The sequence below is a fragment of the Pavona decussata genome, unplaced genomic scaffold, assembly GCF_977016875.1.
Source record: "Pavona decussata unplaced genomic scaffold, jaPavDecu1.1 SCAFFOLD_19, whole genome shotgun sequence".
NCBI lineage: Eukaryota > Metazoa > Cnidaria > Anthozoa > Scleractinia > Agariciidae > Pavona > Pavona decussata.
The window spans coordinates 685,801-711,022 of NW_028145442.1; the positions used below are offsets into that span (position 1 = coordinate 685,801).

A 25,222-nucleotide genomic window follows, 5' to 3' on the forward strand; every position below is an offset into this window, starting at 1 on the left:
AATATGTTAAAAATTCTTGCAATAACTGTTGAACCCCGGTCGTTGTTTTTAGTTCAACTTCTGTTAATTTTCGTGTTTGTAGATCCTCTGCACAGTTGTCTCCATCATGCTTCACTATTTCTTCCTGAGCGCCATATTTTGGATGCTGGCTGAAGGATTGCAGATTTATTCCGCTATTGTTAAAGTTTTTGGCGGAGAGGGGAAGTTGAAATATTTCTACATTCTTGGCTGGGGTAAGCGTTCGTTTGTGTAATACTAGACTGGTTAGTTAGACGCCGGGTTCCAGTTGTTCAAAACCCAATTAAGCTAATCCTAGATTAACGTGAACTTTGATTCAAGTTTAATTAGTTATCAACGAAGATTTCTCCATAAGATTTAGTCCCTTAGTTTTGACGTAGACGTTTCTTTACCATTAACTTAAAATAAGCCTATTGAGCGAGATAAAAATCTCGTTTTATTTTTCATCTGGGATCTGATTTGCGTTAATCGGTTTTCGAGCAACCTGGCCCAGATAATTAAGTTTGTTACGACATGTTTAACAGAGAAATTACTCTGCTCAGAAATACCATCAGAACTGGCACTTCAGCTTTGATCGAAAGAGGGTTGGAAATCTCACAGAGACCTACTTAGGCCGGAAAGAGTTCCAAAGGCCACGTTACAACATTCTGGACAGTGAGAATTGTTTACGCTCTGAAACCGATTTTAATCTAAAGAGTTAGAGGGTTGGACAGAAAAATGTTTTCGTTTGCTCTAAATAGACGTGTGTTTTCGAATCCACTCAATTTGTTTTTTTCTTGTAGGTGTACCTCTGATTATTGTAGTTACTTGCTTGGGTGTCACAGAAACCGTGGGATATGGAGGGGAAAAAACGTAAGTGAGTTATCGATTAACAAGATTTGTTCATCCAGATCGAATTGTCCTGCTTTATGTCCCGGCATAAGAGAAATGATCCGGCGAGATGCAACATGTGAACAACCTGAACGACCAATCTCGTACCCAGAGTCCTCTGGCTTTTTGGTCAACGGGTGGTCGACCTCCCGTTGTCCAAAAATGACAAGGACTCTGGTGAACGACAATTTTAGTTTGCGATATATACCGCTGCCGTGGTCTACCAACTGACCTATCAAACGAAATAGGAGCTGATCATTTTGTGAGTGCATATGTTACGGACTCACAAAATGACCAGCTCCCTGTTGGCTGGATGTTGTTTACATAATAATAATTCATACTTAAACAAGGTGATCCCTTCAGTCGCAGGACTGGTATCAACGGGTGCCCTGTATAACATAAAATAAAAAGTATGTATAAATTATATCTATCTATCTAAGCTAACATTCCTTCTCGTTCTTTTGCAGATGTTGGTTGTCAGTCACCTCTGGCCTTATTTGGACGTTTATTGGTCCAGCTCTTACCGTAGTATTGGTAGGTTTTATTTGTGCTGTATTTTTTTCAGTGTAAATTTTAAGAAAAAAAGCACAACACATTTCAGTTTTGAGAACATAATTCGGCAGGTTTTACTGCTATCGTCAGTCACAAGGCAAAGCACAGAGTTTAATTTTAAAAAAAAAATATGGAGAACTAGTTAAAACTGTTAATGAAAAAATAGTGACAAAACAACAAAAGAATGTGTGGCCACTAGAGGACTTTCCTAAAATTTTCACTTGTCTCCTGCCTGTTTTCACTGTGTTTTTATTGAACAATCTACGATTCTATGATTTCTTAGCGAAATTTTGGCTATAACGAACACCATTGACATGAGTAATTTTCTGAAATCACTTTGCTTAAGCACTTAAAAAAGATAACAATTAAAGTCGTGTGTACGTTGTGTCATTTAGTTCTTGTTTAATAATCTTGACGATGGCTTTTGTGGCAGATCAACAGCATCATATTTGCTTTGGTTTTACGAGCCATGATGACAAGTCACAAGATGATGGGTGTTTCAGAAAAACAAAAGATCAAGTAAGGACACATGAAGATTGCTTACACTATGGCCAAGACGATTCGGTCAAATATACGCTGGCCACAGTGATGGTCAACTCAAGAAAACGGTTTGAAACGGAACGGAACCAAAGTCGTGATGGTCTAGCCAAGATGACGAATTTCAAAACACATTCTAATTAAATTATATTCAGTTTTTTAAAAGAACGCGTTGAAAACTTATTGTTTGTTGCATATATTTATCATTATTAGTCAGTTGCTGGAGTTTTAAACTAATGAAAAAAGTTTTGTAAGGTGCCGTTTCTAGAGAGAATTGGAAAAATACGTCTTTGAATGATGCGTTATCTGACATAGGCCTGTGAGTGATTTGTTTTTGGGGTTCTGATCTGTCAAGTAATAATAATTATGATAATGATAATAACCTTTATTTACCCTCGGCAGTGTTTATAGCACAAGTGCTAGTGGGGCCGAGCACTAAACTTTACAAAGAAATAATGTAAATTGAAAATAACATTAAAATTCCGCCTAACTGTCATGACGCAGACCAGCTGGCTATTTACATGCGCGACCGAGGAGTTGGACTTGAGGCTACCGAGAAACAACTCCAGCTAACGGTCAGAGGGTTCACCTATTTCAATTCATCGGTTTAATCCCAGTAAACATCGGGTTCCTACGGAACGCGAAGTATAAAAATACGAATCTATACAAGATTACACAATCAAATGATGGTGTGTGTCCCTTATTTTGCTTTAGACTTGGAATCAAGTGCTCTGTTGTTCTTCTTCCTTTGCTTGGTGTCACGTGGGTGTTTGGAGTGCTCGCCTTTGATCAAAATACAGTGGTCTTTCTTTATTTGTTTGCAATCTTCAATTCACTTCAGGTTTGTTTTATAGATAGATAGCATAAATTTTAAAGCAGAAAGCTTGTGGGGTCGATGATAAGATTAGAACGCGGGGAATTCATTGTCGGGGTCCGATTTCCACATGCATGACTTAGCTGAACTAGAGATGGGGACTGGGGTCCGAACTTTTTCTTTTGTCCATTCAAGGTAAGGCCTGAAGAGCGGTAATTTTCCTATGTTGAACGTCGGACTGACTTCGACACCACTCCTTTTTAAACCGGGCTTCTAGATCACTCACTGGTATGTGTGTGTTTCTCTGGGATCATTTAAGGATGTTGCCTCTTAACCTCAATTTTTTTAATTGCAAAAGCCCCACTAACGAAAGGAGGTAGTCTGAAATGTCAGCCGTCTCCTCCCCTAATCCACAGGGTCAGAGGGAGGAGACGGCTGACATTTCAGACTAGAAACTGAAGGAGGTACCTTCTTGAGAGTTTGGTAATGATCATACTTGAAAAAAAGAGATCTTCCTGTACTATTGTGAAACGAAAGGTTAGCGCCAGTGTTGAAGAGACAGGAACGTCACAACTTTAACAGCTTTAATAATGACCAATATACGTTCGCACAACAAGATGGTTAACACGAGGCGGCCAAAACATGCGTGCGGATTAACTAGTAACAATGCCGCAGGCGCTGCCTGCTGGCGTAGTTATAGCAATGTGTGGCTAATCGGCGTTATTTTCTTTGCAGGGTTTCTTTCTCTTCATTTTCCACTGCGTCTTTGATCAACAGGTTTGTGAAGCTTGGCTGTAGAAATATTTAGCTACTGACTTTAAATTTGGAAGTTCGGACTTACTTCAGTTAGCACACTGCCAAGGTTTACCAACATCTATTTCTATTATATTCTTGACTTGGCGTAATGACTTGTAGATAGGATCCATCTATTTCCTTAAGCATCCCTTTCAAAGCCAGACCTGAGCAGCGAACTTTGGTAGGATGATAACTTTCATTTTAATGAAAAAGCAAAACCATTATTCGCATGAAAAACTTTGCACCTGATGTCCCTTTGGAATAAATGCACAATGCAACTGACTTGAAAATGCGCATCGCTCTTTCCAAGACATCATGTGTTTTTCCGTTTTCATGTGTTTATTCTCGACCAATAATGACGGCTTACAGGATTAAAAGACTAAAACTGTTTATGTTGATTAAGTAAATTCTTTTCAAGATGAAGAAGAAACGTTGATGACATTGGAAGGGATTCGAATTCTTACGCTTTTTTCGGGAGATCCATATAACAATCATGTCGTATCGGACCTTAATACTAATTTCGTATTCCTTATATTTCAGGTTCGAGCCGCAATACACTCGTGGCGAAGTAAACGTCAACGGACAAGCTATGCTTCAGGAGTAGAAACAGCTGCTAAGGTGATTTGACTGCTTTGAAATGTGGCTCACTGTAAAAATACTAATAGAGTGCGATTAATGTTCTACTGGATGTAGATCGTACAGGTAGCCCAGCTGATCGCCAAAACACGATTCGGAGGAAACCTGTTGAGGTTGCTGACCACAATATATACCTTGATGTAGAATTCTCTCATGGACTGGACACTTTTTCAATCTTATGAAATAAATGTGATGGTGTATTTCAAGCCTGGTGAATGAATGAGAACGATGTGTTATTCTAGAAAGTGACACAGGCATACGTTCGGAAAAAAAGAAATCCGAGTGCTCCTATCAGGAGTCGAACCTAAGATCTTCCGATTACTAGTTCGGATACTCTACCACTGAGCTACAGGAGACTCGTGGAAGCCCATGAACCTAGTTTTTAAAATGGTCTTAGCTCCCACGAGTCTCCTGTAGGTCAGTGGTAGAACATCCGAACTAGTAATCGGAAGATCTTAGGTTCGACTCCTGATAGGATGGGCCACTTTCTAGAATAATACATCATGCTCTTTTTCAACCTTGTCGGTAAAGACGGCAAACCGCTCTCTGGGATTTACAATGTGTGACCATTCAAATTGAATTTTTTTTTGCGTTAGCACTATTTGTTATGCTTTTTATACAAAATGATTCTAACTTTGATAAAAGATGACTGTACTTTGAGTCCGTGGATGAAATCGTGAATTATGACCAAGCACAACTTTGACTGTGACTATGACTATGAATTGTTCACAGCAGCAACCAGCTGCTGGTGCTTCGCGGACTTGATTTGTCTTGGGCACACCCGGGATAATGCAATCGCGGTGTGTGATTTTTTACGCTCGTTTATTTCAGAGCAAGCCAATCAGCAATAACCTTCCTACTGAGAGGTTACCAAGCACTGGGGTAAGGCTGTCTGACTTGAATCAGCGGAACTCAGGACCATTTAGCAGTAGAGAGGTCAGTGAATGTTTCCAGTCTTGTCTGGCTTGAACAGCTTTATAAACTTTTCGTTTCTTTTACTGTAAGCGTAGCTAGTTCTCACTCTGTTTTGATGGAAACTTTCCTACTTTCTATTTGAAATTATGTTTTTACCGTTAACTTGTTGTTGAACATCGACCCAATCTCACTTCTGTTTTCACTTTCGTAGAGAGAAATTTTGTACCTTGAAACGTACTTCTCTCCTCCCCTGAAAGTTGCGGTTCCTCGAAGGCATAAAGCCATTTTCGTTATGCCTTTAGCTCGTTGCCTTTATGACTTGGAGTTTATTCATTTCACCTGGTTTTCATATCCGCCCGTACATTTTAGTTTTTAAAAAAGCATCTCGAAATCATCTAGGTACTCACCACCTTATCTATAAGGTTAGGCTTGACCGGATTAAAAAAAAAACTTCTTTTCTTTTCTGGTAATCATTTAAGCTTTCTTTTGATAGACAATTAAAGTTAATACGTTTAAGAGGCGGAATTCAAGAGAATAAGGCGCTATATTTAATGAATGGTGCAACCTGGTTCATTAATTCGTCTCGTTACAATTGTGTCACCACTTTGATCATTAACTATCTTGTTTTTTTGTTTTGTTGTAGGCTCTGACTGCTTGGGACAAAAAAGGAAAAACAAATAAAGTGTAATGCCTAAAAGATGAATTTGTTATAAAGATAGATAAATTAAAAAATAAATAAATAAATAAACAAACAAACAAACAAACAAACAAATAAATAAATAAATAAAGAAAGAAAGAAAGAAAGAAAGAAAGAAAGAAAGAAAGAAAGAAAGATAGAAAGAAAGAAAGAAAGAAAGAAAGAAAGAAGGAAAGATAGAAAGAAAGAAACTAAGGAATAACTTTATTTAAGTGTCAATGTATTTAGCGCAGAGCACTAAGTGGGGACTCTTTTGAGATCGAATTGGAATTTAGAAGTGTTGGTTTTTGAGTAGGGGGGGAAAACCGGAGTACCCGGCGAAAAACCTCTCGGAGTAGGGACGAGAACCAACAACAAACTCAGCCCTTGTAAGACGCAGAGTCCGGGAATCGAACCTGGGCCACACTGATGGGAGGCGAGTGCTCTCACCACTGCGCCATCCCTGCTCCCCTATATCGAAGATAGATATAGAGAAAGATATATAGACATAAATCTTTCATCTAAACTGTATTTTGAAATCTATTCTGCTGCGTATATAATTAATGCACTTGTATTTGTTCAGTGGCTTCCCACCTGATTTGTAAAAATAATTATCAGTTATTAGACGGAGCTGGGCTCGCAAGGGTTTCCATGTCTCATCAGCAATGCTATTTAAACAATTCTTCTAGAAAAGAAAAGAAAACAACTGAAATAAACTGAACACAAAAGAAAAGAAAAAATGTCAAGGAGTATAGAGACCAAGTGGAAGAGAAGAAAAAGAGCGAAAGATAGAGTGTAAAGAAGTTGGAGATGGGAAACATATGCAGAAATCTTTTACGTCACAACAGAGGACTTTTCCCCTAAGGATCTCTTTTCTAATTTACAGTTTCTGTTCTATTTATTTAGTTTTCTGGATTCGTAGCAGATCTTTAAAGGAATAAAATAATTGCACATTACGTGGGCGTTGTTTTCATTTTGTTGTTTGCCTACTCTCATAGTCGAAATATAAGTCCCAACTGAGCCCTGTTCAGTGAATCATATTATGTCAATACTAATCATTTGCATGCAATAAAAAACATTTGCAACCGGTTGGAAGGGGAAACAAGACAAGACAAGACAAGACAAGACAAGACAAGACAAGACAAGACAAGACAAGACAAGACAAGACAAGACAAGACAAGACAAGACAAGACAAGACAAGACAAGACAAGACAAGACAAGACAAGACAAGACAAGACAAGACAAGACAAGACAAGACAAGACAAGACAAGACAAGACAAGACAAGACAAGACAAGACAAGACAAGACAAGACAAGACAAGACAAGACAAGACAAGACAAGACAAGACACTTTATTTAACGTGATGAATATGCTTAGCCATACGGCTAACCGCTCAGTTACCATTTCGAATTATCAAAAGCAAGCCGTGAATTAGTCCTCAGAGGATACTAGAAAAAGGGAGACTATTAATTAAATGAAACAGAGATTTCCAGACTTCCGTCGTAATTGGGAAAGGGTAAATTTCTGGTTGGTGCAAGATTTTCAATTTTTTCTCGACATTTTGTAATCCATTTGTCTGATGGGTAAATTCTGCCCACGTGGACTTTGAATGTTTACTACTTTTTAATATTTGGGTAAACGACACCGAATTTTGTGACTCTTTTAGAAATTTATCTGGGAGCAATTTGATGTGGGCGGTCAATCTTATTTTGACACACAGTTTTTCATAGATTGGGATATTCCTGTTTCTATTGAATTCAAATTAACTTTCTTACAGTAATTTTCAGGTTTTTAGAATTTTTTCGTGTTCTTCAACTTGTTTGGATTCCAGTCTTGCAGTCTTTGGAATTAATTCTACAAATCATTACAGTTGATAGGTCTTGAACGAAATTGTTTTCTGTTTGAATACTTTCTGTTTAAATTTATTTTTAATAAATCATAAATGATCCAGTAAGCTCACAGACTCACAAAAAACTTATCAGCTCTTCAGTCTTGGCGCACGACTGGGCGAGACTGGGACGAGGTTGGTGTCTTATTGCCAGCGGTACACATGACAGGTCAGCAGATAATCCAAGATGGCGGATCCTTCGACCAACCGTGTGCGGCCAAACAGCGAATTTAGGGAACGTTTATTAGAGAAAGTTCACGTAAATGTAACGGAAACAGGGAGGCTAGCTCAGCAGCTGATAAAGAGCTCACGATCTCATGAGGTAAAAAGTAAAACTTAGCCAGATTGTACTGAAAAATAAGCTTACAAGTTACAGCTGTAGCTAGCTTATAATACCCGATGATATAAAAATCACAACAAATTCATAATTGGGGACCAAACAAAGATGTTTGGCCTACAAGTTACAGCTGTAGCTTATAATACCCGATATATAAATCACAACAAATTGGGGACCAAACAAAGATGTCTACTATAGAGACATCTTAAAATTTTATTAGAATATTAAGGGTACTTCCTGGGTTCGATACGGTAAAAAAGGGAAAAAACATTTTTTTCGACCAAACAGAATTTGAAAAATATTAAAAAGCGCACGAGATATTTAGGAAAACGTATTTCCATCTAAAAGTAAATAAATAAAAAAGGTGTCATAATCTTCTTAGTGCGAGACGCCCCAGAGGAATTTTCGCGGCAAACGCTTCATACGGGAGCTCTCATTTCAGAAATAAGCATATTTTGTTTACATCTCGCCTGCAGAAAATTTCTCACTTCGAATTTTATATTCTTTGCCGGCGCTTCCCAGATGGAAAAGTCATCAAAAAACGAAAAGAGCCTGTGGATAAAATCCAGGAAGAAGCCAGGGCGTAAGAAAAAGGGAAAGATAGGTTTCAGCGAAGATCGAAAACGTGATCTTGCAGAGAGCAACAAAGGCTCTTGGTTCGACCAAGAAACTCTAGTCGACGTTGAAGGTTCTGTCGAAGGTGATCACGAAGAACTGGAGCAGCGGCCTTCAAATTAATCCACTGTTATTGGATCAAGTACACAGAGGTCGATTGCCGTGCAAAAGTCCTGCGGGATAACTTTGCAAGCGTCCTGTGAAAATATCAAAATCATATTCTGCATCCTCTGGGCCGATTTTTTTTTTTCTGCAGCGAGATAAAACCAAATAACGTTTTACTGCGCGTTTGTAATGAAACATTGGAATAAAATCAGCAAGAATTAGACCGATGAAATAGAACTCACCAGAAGCGTATCAGCCCACGTGTAATACTGGAGATAGCGCGTTCTGCGTGGCACTTTCTCTCGCTTTTTGCTCCACTCCACGCTATCTTGAATATTTCTTACGAAGAAATTACCATCGTACCTAAATAACAGTAAAAATGCGATTTTCTTTCATTATACATTTCCTTTGATACGAAATGAATAATCGCTTTAGCTTGAAGCATAAATTACATTACACGCAATCAAAATGAACAACTTACCCAATAGATTTCATCTCTGTTATCAGTGCACTCCTCGGAGGAGTGCACAGTTTGGCAAACTCTTCGCTGACGCGCTTCTGGTTTCATTAGCCTTGGTTTTTCCCCGTTTTCCTGGTTGATTTTTACGTTTTCCTTTCGCCACTTTCCTCATCTTGCTCGATCACAACAGTGGAGTCTAAAACGTGTCTGCAACGTGATACTTTTTTCGCGAAATTCTGTGCTATTGTTGTTGACACCATGGGGTCCTGTTGCTCGATTGGCTCGCCACCTAATGAGGTGTCATAATCTCCTGTGGAGGCTTGTTTTTCTTGCAAACCTTTATCGAGCGAAAACTCGCACTTGAATTTTGGCAGAGTATGTCGACTTTGAACGAATTAATAGGGTATGTAGTTTTGACGGATTGTCATGAAATTTGGCCAGAAGATTCGAGGAATAATGACAAACAAAAATATGTCAGGGAATTTTGATTTTCAAAATATTTTTCCCGTGGCGACTGTTTACGCAACACGACTCAAATATTTTTTGCTACTCAAACTTTAGACGTGGATATCTACATGTAAATAACCAATCAGAATTTCGAAAAAGCCTGACACGTTTTTGTTGATTGATGCCTTGTGAATAACACTGTGCAGCGATTTCGTTCTTCGCGCGGCGTTCGATAACCGATTAATTCAATGGAACGACCATCGGTCGATTCGAGGTTCTACTGGCTCCTGGCACTTAAAAAAGGAAAAGATCGCTCAATTATATTTTTTATAGGAAACTACATCTATTAAGCTTTATAATGATATATAGTTTGTTACAGGTTTATTAAAACTTGGGCGCGTACGATTTTTTTTCCAAAGGACACCCGCGAACCCAGGAAGTATCCTTAAAAAGGAATCTCTTACTCTGCCTAGATAATGGTTTGTAACGTTAACACCCATATTGACCTATTATTTTAAAATTTGTGGCAGGTCCTGGCTCAGAGTACAAAGCAGTTTGTAAACCAGGAAAGCACCCTTGTAAATTCACATGAGGTATGTAATACTTTGATACAGTTATACTTCCTACATTGTACATGTAAGTGATGTAGTTTGCATGAATACTGGTCAGGAGTAGGAGTGGCTTAAAACCGGCTGACTTAAAGCTGCTCTACTATGGAATGATAAATCCTAATGAGTTAGCTGAAGTTTCTGTTTAGTGTAAATATACTGCACTTATACATTTGTTGGATCCTGATAACTTGAGCTGCCAAGAGGATCACAGACCAAGGAAAGTTAAAACATTGATTTTTCACCTTGTTTGCTCCTTAACCTTGGTCAAACATAAAAATACCCCCAGAAAATTCTGTTAAAGATAAAGTGTTTACAGGGGTGTACCCAGGATTTTTTCACAGGTATGCACATTATTTGAAATCCAAACCCCCCTTCCCCCTTCCCCAAATCTGCCAAATCATTTCTGTGTAAGGCTTTTAAATTTCTTTGCCTTATCTGTATCCTAAGGTTATCACATACAAAAAGTTTATACTTATTATGAAATGGCAGGAGTCTGCAAATGGCAGCTATATTGTTAGTGCTTTTTTTGTGTTTGTGTGGAGGGGGGGGGGGGGGGGGTTATTTTAGAGCCCTTTTTTTTAAGTGATCGACATATTTTTCAGGTATGCCTACATGCGTACAGGTAGCTATGCCCCTCGTTTATTTTGAGAACTCAAAGCTGACAAGTTTTTGTTACTCGAGAGTTTACTAGATCATTTTATGATAGTAATCATCAGGTGAATTGGTTTTCAGGCACGTGAATTTTTATAATTGAAGGAGGAGAGAACCAAAGCGAACCATGAGAGAATGCCACATTTGATAGTTTACGACAGACCGACCAATCGACCGACTGACATTCACGAGTTAATAAAAGTGAAAAGATACTTAAGAGGTAGACATTTTGGAAGTTTACAAACTTCCTTTGTTCGGTTGTTCAATGTTGCACAATCAAGCCTTGAATACCGAGAGGCGGTTTTGGTAGTCTTCTCCACTCCACTCCATTATTAAGGGTGGGTGTCAGGACCAACCTACCAAAATCTTGTGACAAGCTTAGGAGTCAAATGACTCCTCCTTGGTTACGCTACATCAAAATGAAGGAAGTTCATCAACTTCTGAAATGTCTGAATTAGGTATCTTTTCGCTTACGTTCACATTATGACAGAGTCCAGAATTGCTGTCTTTAGAGAACTAAATGTTTTTTATCAAGCAGCACTGACAACACACCACACCGTCGGTTGACACCTTCCCAAATACATAAAAAATATATTTTAGCTATAGTGTATACTTAGCACTGAGATATTGCTGAAAGCTTAACTTGCTTTTGCCTTTTCTCCAAAATTATCAAAATGTTTTTCAGCTTCTAAAAGAATCAGGAAAGATCATAGCACATATGGAACCACAGTAAGTTTCTCTTCTGTTGGCTTCTAGTAGAACCAGAAATAATATTTGCAAGTTTGCTCATCCATTGCATAAACTTGATTTTATAGCCTGCGTACAGCTGCCCCCTCCCCTAGGGAAAAATGGGACGGCTGTACAGAGGCTAGAGATTTTACCACTAACTGCAAATTAACAATTATAATTTTTAGAAAAATACTAAGATTTAAATTGTTTTTTCTTTAAAGGTTTAGAGATATTCAGCACAGGTTTGTAGATTGCAGTAAATAATTAATGACACTTTTACTTTGCCCCCATTCATATTTATTTAATTAAAAAAATACTGATTTTGAGAAATCTGTGTTAATTGAAAATTGTGAAAATGTACAGACAGGGAACACGTTTTCTTTTCTTGCAGTCTGCAAACAGTAAACACAATCAGTGAACAGTTAGAACCAGTGTGGAGGTTAGTTGATATTCATTTACACTAAGACAGAGTTTGGGGGGTGGATGGGTGTAAGTTTGATGGGAAGGTACAGTGGAAGTGGAAGAAGTTACTGGTATATGAATATTCTCTCCTTTTTTAAAGCATTTCCTATTGGGAATTTCCTAGCATTCATATTTTCTAACATTTTGCAAATGTTCCCACACAAACTCTTCATTTTTTGCTGTGAATGCTACAGTAATACTTAACAATGTTATTTACAGTATAGGTGACTCACATCTTTAGCTTGGGTTGCCTTTGGGGGTACTCACAAACTTTAATATTTGGACCATCTGCATGCAGCCCCAAAGCATAATTCTTCAAAAATTCTCTCGACTAGTTTAATCCCCTCATAACCCCGGGTAACATAATGGGAATTCTCAAAACAACAAAGTAATAACTATTACAGTACTGTACCTGCTTCTCCCTCAAACCCCAGAAGAAAAACTAAAAAATTAAAAAAGGAAGGAAAAGATAACAATAAACAATACTGGAGTATAGTATTACAGTGCGACTGTACCTCCTTCTCCCTCAAACCTCAGAAGAAAAACTAAAAAATTAAAAAAGGAAGGAAAAGATAACAATAAACAATACTGGAGTATAGTATTACAGTGCGACTGTACCTCCTTCTTCCTCAAACCCCAGAAGAAAAACTAAAAAATTAAAAAAGGAAGGAAAAGATAACAATAAACAATACTGGAGTATAGTATTACAGTGCGACATGCCTTACCCTGGCCACCCAACAAACTTTTTTTTACAAGTTAGCCAATCAGGATATCTTCCTCCTTGTTCATAAAATACAAAACAACGTTTTCAATAATTCATTGTTGCGTCACTTGCCTAGTGGACTTTGCAAGGAGGCGTGACCGTTAATCAAATTCGCATATCCTGATTGGCTAACTTGTAAAAAAAGTTTGTTGGGTGGCCAGGGTAAGACGCATCACACTGTAAAAAAAAGATATCATAGTAATTTGTAAGGGAAAAGGATGGTACTGTATCTGGTTACAAATCATAATCTGATAAACTCCACATATTAAATTGATACATGTACATTATGTTCAGTCTTTATTGAATCATCGTCACATTTCTGTACAAAAATATATTACTCATGAGTAACTAGATCATAGATTATAATCCATGGACCGTCAAATTACGTGTAGCAGTCATAGTATACAGTAGTTATTTAGTCGGAATACAGACTGACGTAAAAACTCCTCCTTTTAGTGACTCAAACTGGAGGTTTAGAATAATGTCCTGCAATCACATAAGTTTCACAACTGTGCTAAGTTTGGGTGTCTGTATGCTGGCTGTATAACTTTCAGTAAATTATGACTGCAGTTATTACTGTAAATTATTACAGTATTGATGTTGGCATATTGTACAACAGAATTTAGTTTAACCATGTGCACATTAAATAAGACACATTTTTTGTGCCAGCCTGGTTCCAGTCAACTTGGCTTGCTAGCAAGATTTTCAATAATTCCTAGAATAATAAGTAGATGGCAAAAATTAAATTAAAAGATACTACTAGCAAATGCAGGTGAATTAAGTTGGCATACAGCTGTATATGTTGTGGTTCAATTTTATCTTTGGTTTAAATTTTATTTCTCTTTGTTTTGGGGTATGGTAATGTATGATAATTAGTTTAAAACAACGGAAAATAAAATTTAAACCTAGGACAAAATTGAACCACAACATATACAGCGAAATTTTCTGGCCATTGACTCTTTTAATATAGAAGTAAAAAGTTCTCCCACTGTATGTACAGTTGTAATCTATCTTGTCATAAATCTGTCTCTCTTTAGGCCTTGACTGTAGAGTTTTAAACAACATATTCTTGTCTACATTAATAATTTAAAGGCAGTCATTGAAGTGCCTTCAGTATTGTTTTCAACCATACACAAAGAGGACTTAGCATAATTGCCATTCCAAGCTTACCTACACTGAATTTATAATCTTACTATTTTAAACTCATTATCCTACTGTGCAATAAATTACTGTGGGCTACCTTGAACATTTTTGTCTTAGTAGGGTTTGTTTGCATTTTAAACCTGTGTAACAGCTGTCATTTAACATGTAACCTTCATTTTACTTACAAAATAAAGTGGTGAGATTCCACTGTTAAAGTAGCTTTCAGGAACACACAAAGCTGTTAATTTAAACTTAAACTCAAGCAATGATCAGGGGAGGGGCAGGGCAGGGCAGGGTGACGGGGGACACCATGGGGAGCCCAGGATAGAACACAATTGCACCAGCTGGGCGTAACTGCAGGAAGTGAAAGAACAAGACAAATGCACACTGTTACTTCAAGGCAGTTATTGAAAACCAGGGGTTGAAAAAATTCCGGAAACTATGTGTCAAACTATCTCTGCACTGGTAGATCAAAAACCTTACATGAAGGTGCAAGAAGAAAACAAAGTGGAAATGGAAATTTTGTGCAAATTTATGGGTGGTAATTTCCATTCTGGCTGGTTGTTAGAGAAAAAGTGGAACTACCTCCAAAGGTCATCTGTTTGTTCTGGGAAATTTCCGTTTGATCTTCACATTCCATATTTTGTATTTCAACAAGTTGAACTGGCTTAATGGAAAGTGCCCCCCCCCCACTGAGAAGTAACTCCCTGCCTCCTTTCCTGCCTAATAGAATTTGTAACCGGACCCCACAGGCAACGAGATTCTGGCTGGGATGGCATCCACAATCCTGTATACATGCTACCTTATCCTGCAAAGCCCTAGCCTAAGAGTAAGCTCTCTGTTTTTAAAAGCTCTCTGTTAGGTCAACCGCGAAAGGATTTGAGGTGAGTGAAGCGACTGACCTAACAGAGAGCTTGTTTGCAGGCTAGCAGTACCCTATTTATCTACTTGGGATCTTTTGTGCATGATCCCAAAGAATAGTAGACTGAGGATCTTAAATATGATTAATTTTTACAGGATCCTACAATAATAATATAGTACTATGCTATTCTTAACACAAACATCATTTTTCCTCTCACTTCTTACAAATCACATTCTTAAACACTCCATTAACAATTTGGTTTTTATTTCCAACAACCCTGAGAGATAACCCTGTCTACTGACCTTTTAATCCAACTAACCTGAACCACTATTTTTGGTTTGATTCATTGGGAAGTTGGACATTTGTCAATATAAATATTAGGAAATAAATTAACATACTGAGAACTACCACATGGCGTGAAATCCTTACAGGTTCTAATTTTTGTGACTTGTGCGACTGTTTCCAAAAAGCACAAAACAAGTTCTTGCTAAAACTTGTTCCAGTGATTTTTTTTTCTGCAAATATTTACTCGACACGCTGGGGATTTTTTTAGTCAAATTTGGCCAAGAAGTTTCTTCTCCTTAGGGTTTTATTGTACGAATCTCAATTTTTGCAGGCGAACAAAACAACGGTTTCTCTACAAATTGGCCGATTCGGATTTTTGAATTTTATTTTTTTTAACGGTAAAATGACATCATCAATTTGGCGCGAAAATTTTTTTTAGAGCTTCGACATGGTCAATCACATTTTTTTAAATAAACATACCTTAAGGATTATAAAACTGAAAAAAGATTTGAAATATCTAAACTGAATCAAAAGTTTTGGGCTTCTGAAGTTTGAATTTTCCGCCATTTTGTTACTAAAAATAGCCTTAAATTGAACGCTTAACTTCCCATAACTCTTGACTCCAATGAGGTATTCCAATTTTTTTTTCAGATTTGTTATTCTCATTTCATGTTGTTTTTTATGTTAGGAACAACTGTGTCGTAGCTCCAAAAAAAAAAATTTCCAGCCAAATTGATGACATCATTTTACCGTTAGAAAAATGAAATTCAAAAATCCGAATCGGACAAATTGTAGAGAAAACATTGTTTTGTCTGGTTGCAAAGTTTGAGGTTGCTAACACAAAACCCTAAGGAGGAGAAACTTTTTGGCCACATTTGACTAAAAAAATACCCAGCGTGCTAAGCTGCATAATTTTCAGTATCATAATTTGATACCAAACATTTTATGTATAAATTACTTGACATTTCATTCCTTTTAAAAAGATGTCTATAGTACCAGAAAAACTACTAAGCTTCTTCAGTTGCCTTTGTTTGGTTTTACAGAATTGATAATATAATTTGGCCATTGTAAAGAGATTCAAGTGCAGATGTTTTGAGAATTAGTTCTTTGTCAGAGTGAATTCTTCGGTTTCTAGCTGTATACAGCTTACAGCTAACCCTAATGGGTTGCTTTCTACAGAAACAAATCTGGTGTTTTCTAACTATATTTTCAGTGTAGTCATAGTAGTTTTCATTATTTTTTTTTGATACTTAACTTGCTTGCTATTGCAGAAAAATTAGTTCCCGTAAAACACATGCACAGACAAACAGATGCCAATCACAATATGAAACTCCTGCAAAAGATTTCAAGCCACATGGTTTTTGTAAATAATTAAAAAAAAGACCTCAATCATCCTTTTTACAATAACTGTCAAAATTCTTGAACACTGATTGGCTCGTAGCTATTGTCTATAAGAGTACAGACAATAAAAAATGTTGTCACATGTAACACGCACGCTTTCTCAATGAAAAATAAAGCCAACTCCGGTCATAGTTTTTCCGTGTTATTGTAAAAATCAAATTGACGGCAGTTTTCTATGGTTCTTATATACTCTTATAGACCATAAAATGATGCCATAAAGCGTGCAAAACTTGGCAGTGAAACCACTTCCTTGCGGCTTATGGTTCCACTTGAGTTTTGAACATTTTGTGGTCTCTGAGAGTATAGACCACAGAAAACTGCAGTCGATTTGTTAAATGCAATAATTTAATATTGCATAATGAAATGCAGTATACAGTAGTAGTATACTGTACATCCTTCACTTTGTATATATTATCTATTCAACACTCTATTAATTATTCAGTATTTATCTACCCATAGTCCATTGAATCTCTCTTGAGCTAGATGTGTCAAACACTTTGCAAGTTGAACAATGTACATGTTAGTGCTTTGCTGCACCTTTCAATAACAAGTGTACTCACCTTCAGAGCCTCAAAATTGGTTTTTAACTACTGCCAATCATAATTATGCCAACAAACCCATGGGCATTAGAACTCTGACATTGCTCAAAATTGTCAATCACAGGGTATGAATGTGGCTTGACCCTATGAACCTAAATTAGTTTTCTAAGAAGCCTGTTGGAATTGGGATGACTGATGTTAGTGAAAAATTTCAACTGTTGGTTGAGTCGTTATCGTTAACTTGATGGTGTGCACGTTATTGAAAGGTGCTGTAATTAACCTGCACTAACTGGAATTGGTTTTTATTTGTTCAGATAACACAAGGTACATATTGGATCTGTTCGCCTTGTGATTTGAGGGCAGCCTGTTGTATTGATGATGGCAGACATTGTTTGGGCCGCTGGAAGTGATGGTACCTCATACCAGCCCATCATACAGTGATAGTGCCTGTACAATTGACGGATCAGACTTGGAACCTTCACGGAATTCTTCCATTGACAATTTACCATCAGCGTTCTGCAACAGAAACTGCTGTGTTAAAGCTGGTCAATGTGCAAATGGAACTGGATGCAAATTATATCAGACACGGGTAGAAACAAGCAGTAATGTGAAATGGATGATATTTGTAAAATTGAATTTTTGCAAAAAAATGTGAAAATTCTTGAGGTGCAATTAATGCCCTTAAATCTTCACCAAAACATTGTGGGTGTCCTAATTTCTCCATGAGATGCAGAGGAAGAACTATGATGATGTTGATTATGATGAATGTCCATAAATTATTTCCCTTTGAGATATGAAAACGTTTGGATAAATACGAAATTACTGTAACTCTTAATTAGAAGTGAGAGTTAGAGCAAGCAGCCAGTAATTACCGTGTCCATTTGATGAAATATTCTATTGACTCTCTTTTCTGGAGTGTCTTCATTCTCTGGTAACTTCACCATGCTAGCCTGTCAAAAAAACAACAAAAAACAACAACAACAACAAACATTGTAAAGGAATTGTAGCACTTGGACTTTCAATAGTAATCATCCAATGATGATTATACATGTACTTAAAACTGTTACGAGCAGAGATTCTAATTTCTACACATGGAACATAGAGATGTATGCTGGATTGTTTAGAAACCAACAACTGCACATGACATACCACCATCTTGTAAATAGAATCCACAATGTGCAGCATTTCTTCCTTGGTTATGTAGCCATCATTATCCAGGTCGTACAATTTGAAAGCCCCTGGCAGAAAACAGCAACAAATTTACCAGTATGCCCTCCATAAAGCTACAACAACAACGTTTATTTGTACTCTAACTTCGGTGAAAGAATAAATACATATAAAGTTTATAAATACACACAGTAACTGAACACCGAAAAATAACTACAGAGCTAAACTAGTAGGGTGACCATCGTTCATCAATTATTGAAAAATACAAAGTCAGGAAAGAGGTTTGATACTGAAATCGACTAGAATGTTAATTTGCATGCTACAAATTACAGAACAGATACATTGATATCACACACACAAGTATTAAATAAAGTAAATAAGTACATCAAGAAAAGCTCAGAGATGAGTTTGCATGTAAAATTTGGAGACTGTAGGACCAGGATAGACACATGAGATTGCAATTCAGCAGTTTGTGTGCAATTTTGCACCTTGTGCCAAGAGGTTAAGGACGATGCCTCCTCTTGCACATACATAGTACATTCTGCGCATCTTGGCATAATCCGAGAAAGTCAGGTTTCTTAATGGCAGTGCCTGCTAAAACAGATTTTTTTTATGTGGTTTATAAATACGCAGATCTTGGTAAGGGTTATTGAAAAGAAAATAAGGGGTAACCACTCATTTTTCAGAGATAATCAAGCATCAATTTGGGAAAAAATGTCATACAAATGTTTTGTATTTTAGCACTTTTTAGAATTAATGTTGCTTAATTATCTCTAAAAAATGCATGGATACTGCCAATTTTTTCTCTGGATTCCAATAGTCCTTGGTAAGATCTGCTTTTCCCACATAGTCACAAATTGCACAAAAATACTTTTTTAGTTTTAAGTACAGATTAAAATCTCCATTAGTAATTCAGGAAAGGGAAGCCGCTCCTTCAAGTCTAATAGGGATACTTGGATGCAAAGTGGCGACCAAGGAATGAATAATGTTTTTCTTATTGAAATTTTGGTGTATTGTTGTGACTGTTTTTTTTCCTAGGATTTTGTCTGGGCAGTGAAGACTAGCAAATAATTACAGATAATTCTTACACTGAAGCTTTTCGTCAATGCTTCCTCTTGAAGTTACTGACAAAGCACAAATAAACTCTCTGAACTCAATAGTTCCATCCTAGGATCAAATTGTAAAAGATCAGGCTTAATTGTTGGACTTCCAGCAGCCATGCTTAAGTTGCATGATGCATACAGGAAAATTATGTCAAAATGAAAATGAAAGACAAATGAATTAAAGGGACAGTATCACGCTATTTTTAGTAACACATTGAAAATCGGAAAGACGCTATTCGGTTGATAGCAGCCAAGATATAAGGACAAAATTTCATTAAAAGGCTATCAGAATGCAAAGAAACTATCCACGGATATTTTCGCCGGCAGATGACCAAGATAGAGAGGGGTTCAAATTTGAAAACGTCTGGCAGACGTTTTCAAATTTCGCTGTTGTAACACACTAAAATTCGCCGGTTGTACTATATTTTGGTTCAACCTTTCGTCTTAGAATCACTATTAATGTTTCTTTAAATTAGCGATTGAGAAATCAAGTAACACAGTGTTCAAAGTTTAAAGTTAGTGAATTTTGGCCAAATATCATGATATCTCCCATCGATCTCCCATGATACTGCCCCTTTAACTCTAACCAATGACAAAATTCTTCAGACATTAACCAGTAATAGGACTGTACTACAACTGATTTGGCAGTAACTTTGCTTGTAATTGCCGTTTTCACTGTCACGCCATTGAAAAAAAAAAAAAAAAAATCAAAACCATTCCATGAATGAAGTTATGAAATTGACATGTTATAGATGACAAATAAATAAGGAATCTGTCCAAGTGTCAGGTCTGTGCGGTATTCCGTACTCGAGTTATCTGACAAAATGTTCCACACAAATTTAGAGAGCTTAGTGTGGAGATGCCAGAGGGGCACAAACATGGCGGCCAGAAATAGGAAAAAACATCTGGAGTTCACTTTTCCCAGAAAAGAGGTTTGTTTTCCCTTGTGAATTTTCGAATGTTTATATAAATATTTCTCCTCAAACTTAAATTGTTTAGAATGCTGAAAATCACCCGAAGAGATACGGAACAGCTCTGTCACGGCCGTCCTCCTGATGTCACGCACGATGAAAACTCAGAAATTGAAACTGTTCTATTTTCAAAAGGAAGTACGATATCGAGCTAAGAAATTATGAAAAGACATATTTTTAGGTAATCTTTCCTCGAATGAAGGTAAAAATTTTGTAGGCCTCCCGGTTTTGAATTCTAGAATTTGGTGACGTCACATGAAAACCAAGAATAGCAATATGAAGGTAAAATGTGACGTCCTACAAATGGAATTTGTGAAATTATGGGCTTTTGAGGTATTTGGCCAGGAAAAAACTATTGAAAACACCTGCACTAGCCAACAACAAGCACCTTGTTATAAATACTAAAGAAAGCATGAAAAATAATTATTGGCTGCGATATTACAGAAAGAGAACGAGGACTGTCTTGACATAAGCTAAAAATTGACATTAATCTTTTTTACTTTTCATAACAATTGCTATTTTAATTAACTTTTATTAATTTCAAGAACTCAGTTGTAAAACGATTTATTCAGACAAACCAATTCTCAATCTAAATCTTGGGCAAATGCAAAATTTCTGATGCAAGTAGAAGCCATTTTGTCCACCAACTTTCCTACTACACACACAAGTGCTGCCATGAAGTTCTTGGCAAGCCTCAAGGGGTTTGACTCAGAAAACAATCAACAACAAAAACAATGACTAAAAATAGAGCTGTAACCAGGATAAGACATATTCGAATTAAAAAAAAAATGTTCTCTGGTTAATAAGATTAAAAACATGAGCTTTCGGCCATCAGTCTATAGCCTTTGACGAATGAAAAATGTGGCGCATAAACGGAAATATATACAAAAAGGGTCATAAAATTTGAGAATAAAAAGAAGTGTGAAAAAAGCTAAAATGTAAAAATGGAAATGAGGACAAATTACTGACAATAAAAAAAAAACAATGACCCTCGCCATCACACTATTAGGCTTGATTAGCAGTCTCTGTTTGGAAAATGAGCCTGCGCTCATCTTGGACCCACGTGGAGAGCAGAAATTAGCCAATGAAACAATAGGGCTTCATGATAATCAGTTCTGATAAAATTAGAGGCTGCATGACTGTAGCTATTGTAGCTTGGAAGACGTATAATTCGCCTCAGATGCATAATGCATCTGTTCAAGAAAAACACGGAGATGCATAAAATAGCAGTTCAGAAAAAACTTTGACAAGAGAGACTGGGCACAAGAACCCCTGCAGTAGTGGATGACATTGGCGGGGAAATCTTGTTCAACTGAAACAAAATGATTAGCGTTTGTCATGCTTTCACATTTATCTTGAATCAAAGACCAATTACAGTTGCAGATATTTTTTGAATTGTATAACCGTACAAGAAAATTATAGAGAGTGTTCACAGTGGTCATATTGGACGAATGAAACAATGGGATGATTTTCCTTTGGGAAATAAATTCTATTTTTATGCAAATATCTTTTATTGTTTGGCTTCTCCAACATGCCATGTTTGCCATGAACACACTCAATAGCCAAATGATGTTTGAAAACAAAATAAAAGTCTTTCAAGCTGCCTTAGCTTAGTCAGGAGGTTATAAAGTTCTCTGTCCCAGACGAATTATTCGTCTTACAAGATAAATTAACCACCAAAAGAGCCTCATCACACCAGACACACACACAAAACCATCACTACCCTCAACAGATGAATTGAAACTGAGATAAAGATTTGTGATGAGGTTTTTCCTCACTTTCCATTGCAAATGACAATCAAAAATATGTCATAACACACATTTCCTTTCATAATTGTTATTTATGAATTTACGTCTGTTGAAATTTAAAGCCACTTTCATTTTGTATCCTTTATGTGCGAAACAAATTATTATTTTGATGTGATCCTGTAATTTATTCACAGCTCACACCACCTGTCAGATATGGTTTAATTTTAAAACTCAATCCATTTAAAATGGCCCAGTAATTTTCACACGTCCACGAAATAAAAATGCTTTTAAATAAAAGTAGAAAGAATTGAATCATAAGATAATATTCCACGAACTGTATATTTGACATGGTTTCGTTTCTCTTACTTAATAATAAATGATTTTCTGTTAAATTATCCTTTTGTGAGGACTAACGAATTCAAATACAGGTAATTTTAGTATATTATGTGAAGAAAAATAAAATATTTGTTTCAAAGGCTGCTCTTACATTTGAAGTACGTTTGATTTTCTCTTTCACCTCTGCTCAGGCTAAAATAATATTCCGTGAAGTGTTTTTATACCACAGGTGACTTACGTCAATGGAATCAATGAACAAAATATAAGAGAAAAGAGTTCTTGTTTACATTTAAATTACAGTATTAATAAGAAATACCGATAAGAATTGTTAGCTCACATGTCATAATCCCAAAAAGCTTTTCCCATAATTCGCAACAAAAAGCACGTTCAAGCACAATACAAGTCTGAAAGGACAGTTCCGCTATTAAGGTGTACCACAGCGATCAGATTTTGTATGGTAGCGACTGCTTTTAATAAGACTTGTAAAAATTACGGAATCGATGGATTGACAATAAAATCGGAGAATATAAATTGAATAAAATCACCAGTAGCTTTTAACGTGTTTTAATACTATTGGCATGCTTTCTCAACTTCGTAACGATTATTAAATGGCAAAGCAGGTTTTAAATCCATCAAAATTAAAAAAATAATAATAAATATTAGAAAGAGTATGAAGGAAAAAATGTTATTGCTGAAGTGAATAACTGTATATGCATATGTACACTGCATACGTAAGTGACCTCAATACCTTATTTTCATCAAATACGTTGAAAACAAAAGAGGCAAACTTGGATGGATCTCCAAACGGAAAGAATTGCTTGTAGATCTTCTGGAACTCCTGTTGCGAACAACAAAAAAACGAGAAGATTTTGGACAATATTGAAAGTGCCGCCAGGGGTAATTAAATTGATCTCAACTCGATATAATTTAATTTTGTAAACACAGTCTAAAGGCGGTATACGTTGAAAAGTGTGTATATTTTAAAGGTGATCGAAATAAATTTCTCAAGGTTCTTACTTCGCTGGAGATGCTCTCAAAAAAAATACTTACCGTTTCATTAAGGTTACCTGACGGGCAATCTTTCAAGAATCCCTTATACCTGTGAGAGATAAACCCAAGTCGTAAATTAACACTGTCGACCGACTGCCCATAGCGAGTTTCATCGTAATTAGGCGCCATCTGCTCAAGCTGAATGAACACCTTTGCATTTTTAAAGCTTACCATTGCTGTAATTCCTTTTCAGTGACTGAAAATAAAGACAGAGAGCAACAGACCAGTTAATAAAGACACTTGATAATACGGCCAAAACACATTCAATGCGCTCCAAATTAATTCCACTCTCAAATGTGTACATGGAAGACGGCAGTGAGATGGAAAGGGTAATATGGTAAGATGTCTGTCTGAGAGAATTAGTTATAAACAAACGCGCAAAGCTGAAACATGTGTTTGACTCACAATAGGTCTTGTGGACTAACTCTTGGACCAATTCGGGTTTAAGCTTACAATTCTTCTGCCCCATTTCATTCAAGGCAAAGTACAACGGCGTTCCGGCCGATCACACATTCTACACAATGTCACCTTATTATCATCACCATGGAGATTGCGTTACAGTATTGCCTCTTTTCTTTTGAAATACGCAAATTGTTTATTTTATTCACTTTTGTTTGGACACGCACACAAGAGCATTTTTAATAGTCAGGGTCTTAGCAGTTTTGTGATTCGTTTCATTTTTATGTAAAGCGAGACTGCTGTCTAATTTTTGACTTTTCCGTGTAATCTGCCGGAGATCGCGCATTTGACAAAATCTGATAAATTCAGAATTGCGTCACGGTGATAAAATCACTTTCACCTGAATTGTGAGCTATCGATTCAGCATGTTTAAGCAAGAAAATGTTTAACCTCAGAAAATATATGTAGGCGATATTTTTTCTCTGTTACGGAATTAGATTGAAGAAAATTTTGATTCTAGAAACTTGATACCATGCAGTAAGACAAAGTCACATGAAAAATTTTTTTAGGTCAAATCTGCAAACAAATAAGTCCCTGCTATTGAAATTGATTAATTCATTTTCTTTATTTAATTGTCAAAATTTTCATTCTGTAACACTAATTGAAGCTTATTTCAGAAATCAGAAAGAAAGATCGTCAATTATTTTTTGGGGAAGTCAGTTGGCGGCTTTTTTTCTCGGAAAAACCACGAAATGCATACTTATACTTCCTATCAGTTGAAGGCTTGATTGACAAATACATGTAACAGTTAAAACGAAATTCAATTTGATTTGAAAATTTTGGTTGAGGTGGATTGTAGGTATTTTGTTCTGTAGTGCATGAATCGACTGAGCGAACATTTAATTTTCTACGTCGCTTATATTAAAGGATTGTCTGTTGGTATGGAAACTGATGATCCGCAGGGAGATTAAAATCTGCTTTCACTACAAAAAAAAAAAAAAAAGAATCATTTGCGGATATAGAACAATTGGGTAAGACTGGTTTAAGCTGTGGTTTTTACCCCAATTTTGGCAAGAATTGAATGCGTCAATTTTGGAGTTCCGGGGCGCTTTCCATTCGAAAAATTCCGGAAATCACGAGTGACGAGGAATCTAATTGAAACAAAATTTTCCGGAATAGAATTATGAAAGTTTGAGTATACCTCACCTCACAAGGTTGTCCTAACGTTCGGAAAATTAGAACTGCCAGAAAAATCCGTTCCATTTTGTCGTTCCTGCTTGGAACCATGTTTCTCCTACGTGAGTCGGTTGTTGTTAGCTGGATTCGGGTATAAAGCT

At 36.6% G+C, this 25,222-nt stretch overlaps 3 protein-coding genes across 4 annotated transcripts in view; 2 read left to right on the plus strand and 1 right to left on the minus strand.

The window, feature by feature from the left end:
• The window catches only part of LOC146486908 (uncharacterized), a 36,989-nt gene extending 30,230 nt beyond the window's left edge, over positions 1 to 6,759 (plus strand). The window contains exons 24-32 of the mRNA XM_085090439.1: positions 83 to 233; positions 801 to 870; positions 1,356 to 1,422; positions 1,874 to 1,959; positions 2,692 to 2,818; positions 3,527 to 3,568; positions 4,127 to 4,204; positions 5,054 to 5,158; positions 5,781 to 6,759. Coding sequence (XP_084946565.1) covers positions 83 to 233; positions 801 to 870; positions 1,356 to 1,422; positions 1,874 to 1,959; positions 2,692 to 2,818; positions 3,527 to 3,568; positions 4,127 to 4,204; positions 5,054 to 5,158; positions 5,781 to 5,825 — 771 coding nt within the window. The 3' untranslated portion in view covers positions 5,826 to 6,759. The remainder of the gene's footprint in view (positions 1 to 82; positions 234 to 800; positions 871 to 1,355; positions 1,423 to 1,873; positions 1,960 to 2,691; positions 2,819 to 3,526; positions 3,569 to 4,126; positions 4,205 to 5,053; positions 5,159 to 5,780) is intronic.
• A 1,116-nt stretch (positions 6,760 to 7,875) lies between these two features.
• Positions 7,876 to 18,017, plus strand: LOC146486909 (BLOC-1-related complex subunit 7-like). The gene is made up of 6 exons (XM_085090462.1): positions 7,876 to 8,023; positions 10,196 to 10,258; positions 11,613 to 11,656; positions 11,878 to 11,898; positions 12,048 to 12,095; positions 17,426 to 18,017. The coding sequence occupies exons 1-6, from the start codon at positions 7,889 to 7,891 to the stop codon at positions 17,427 to 17,429; spliced, it is 315 nt and encodes a 104-aa protein (XP_084946588.1). The 5' UTR covers positions 7,876 to 7,888; the 3' UTR covers positions 17,430 to 18,017.
• On the minus strand, positions 13,164 to 24,056 carry LOC146486910 (neuronal calcium sensor 1-like). 2 transcript variants are annotated; one of them, XM_085090451.1, is made up of 8 exons: positions 23,892 to 24,032; positions 23,658 to 23,682; positions 23,487 to 23,535; positions 23,185 to 23,274; positions 19,367 to 19,445; positions 18,261 to 18,349; positions 17,984 to 18,061; positions 13,164 to 17,627 (listed from the first exon to the last, which is right to left on the minus strand). In XM_085090451.1, exons 1-8 carry the CDS (start codon positions 23,953 to 23,955, stop codon positions 17,529 to 17,531), a joined length of 573 nt encoding a protein of 190 aa, XP_084946577.1. In that variant the 5' UTR covers positions 23,956 to 24,032; the 3' UTR covers positions 13,164 to 17,528. The 2 variants fall into 2 exon arrangements, 1 of the variants encoding a protein (XP_084946577.1); XR_014858154.1 differs by having other exon boundaries at positions 17,507 to 17,627; positions 17,984 to 18,349; positions 23,892 to 24,056.
• Positions 24,057 to 25,222: the final 1,166 nt, after the last annotated feature.

Coding starts and splice junctions, on each gene's coding strand:
- LOC146486910 (XM_085090451.1), bottom strand. CDS start 23,955: ATGGGGCAGAAGAATTGTAAGCTTAAACCCGAATTGGTCCAAGAGTTA. Junction 19,446..23,184: donor ACGTATTTGATGAAAATAAG/GTATTGAGGTCA, acceptor ATTTGATCCTAG/GATGGAACTATTGAGTTCAG. Junction 18,062..18,260: donor ATTCTATTTACAAGATGGTG/GTATGTCATGTG, acceptor TTTTTTTGACAG/GCTAGCATGGTGAAGTTACC.
- LOC146486909 (XM_085090462.1), top strand. CDS start 7,889: ATGGCGGATCCTTCGACCAACCGTGTGCGGCCAAACAGCGAATTTAGG. Junction 8,024..10,195: donor AGAGCTCACGATCTCATGAG/GTAAAAAGTAAA, acceptor AATTTGTGGCAG/GTCCTGGCTCAGAGTACAAA. Junction 11,899..12,047: donor TTTAGAGATATTCAGCACAG/GTTTGTAGATTG, acceptor CTTTTCTTGCAG/TCTGCAAACAGTAAACACAA.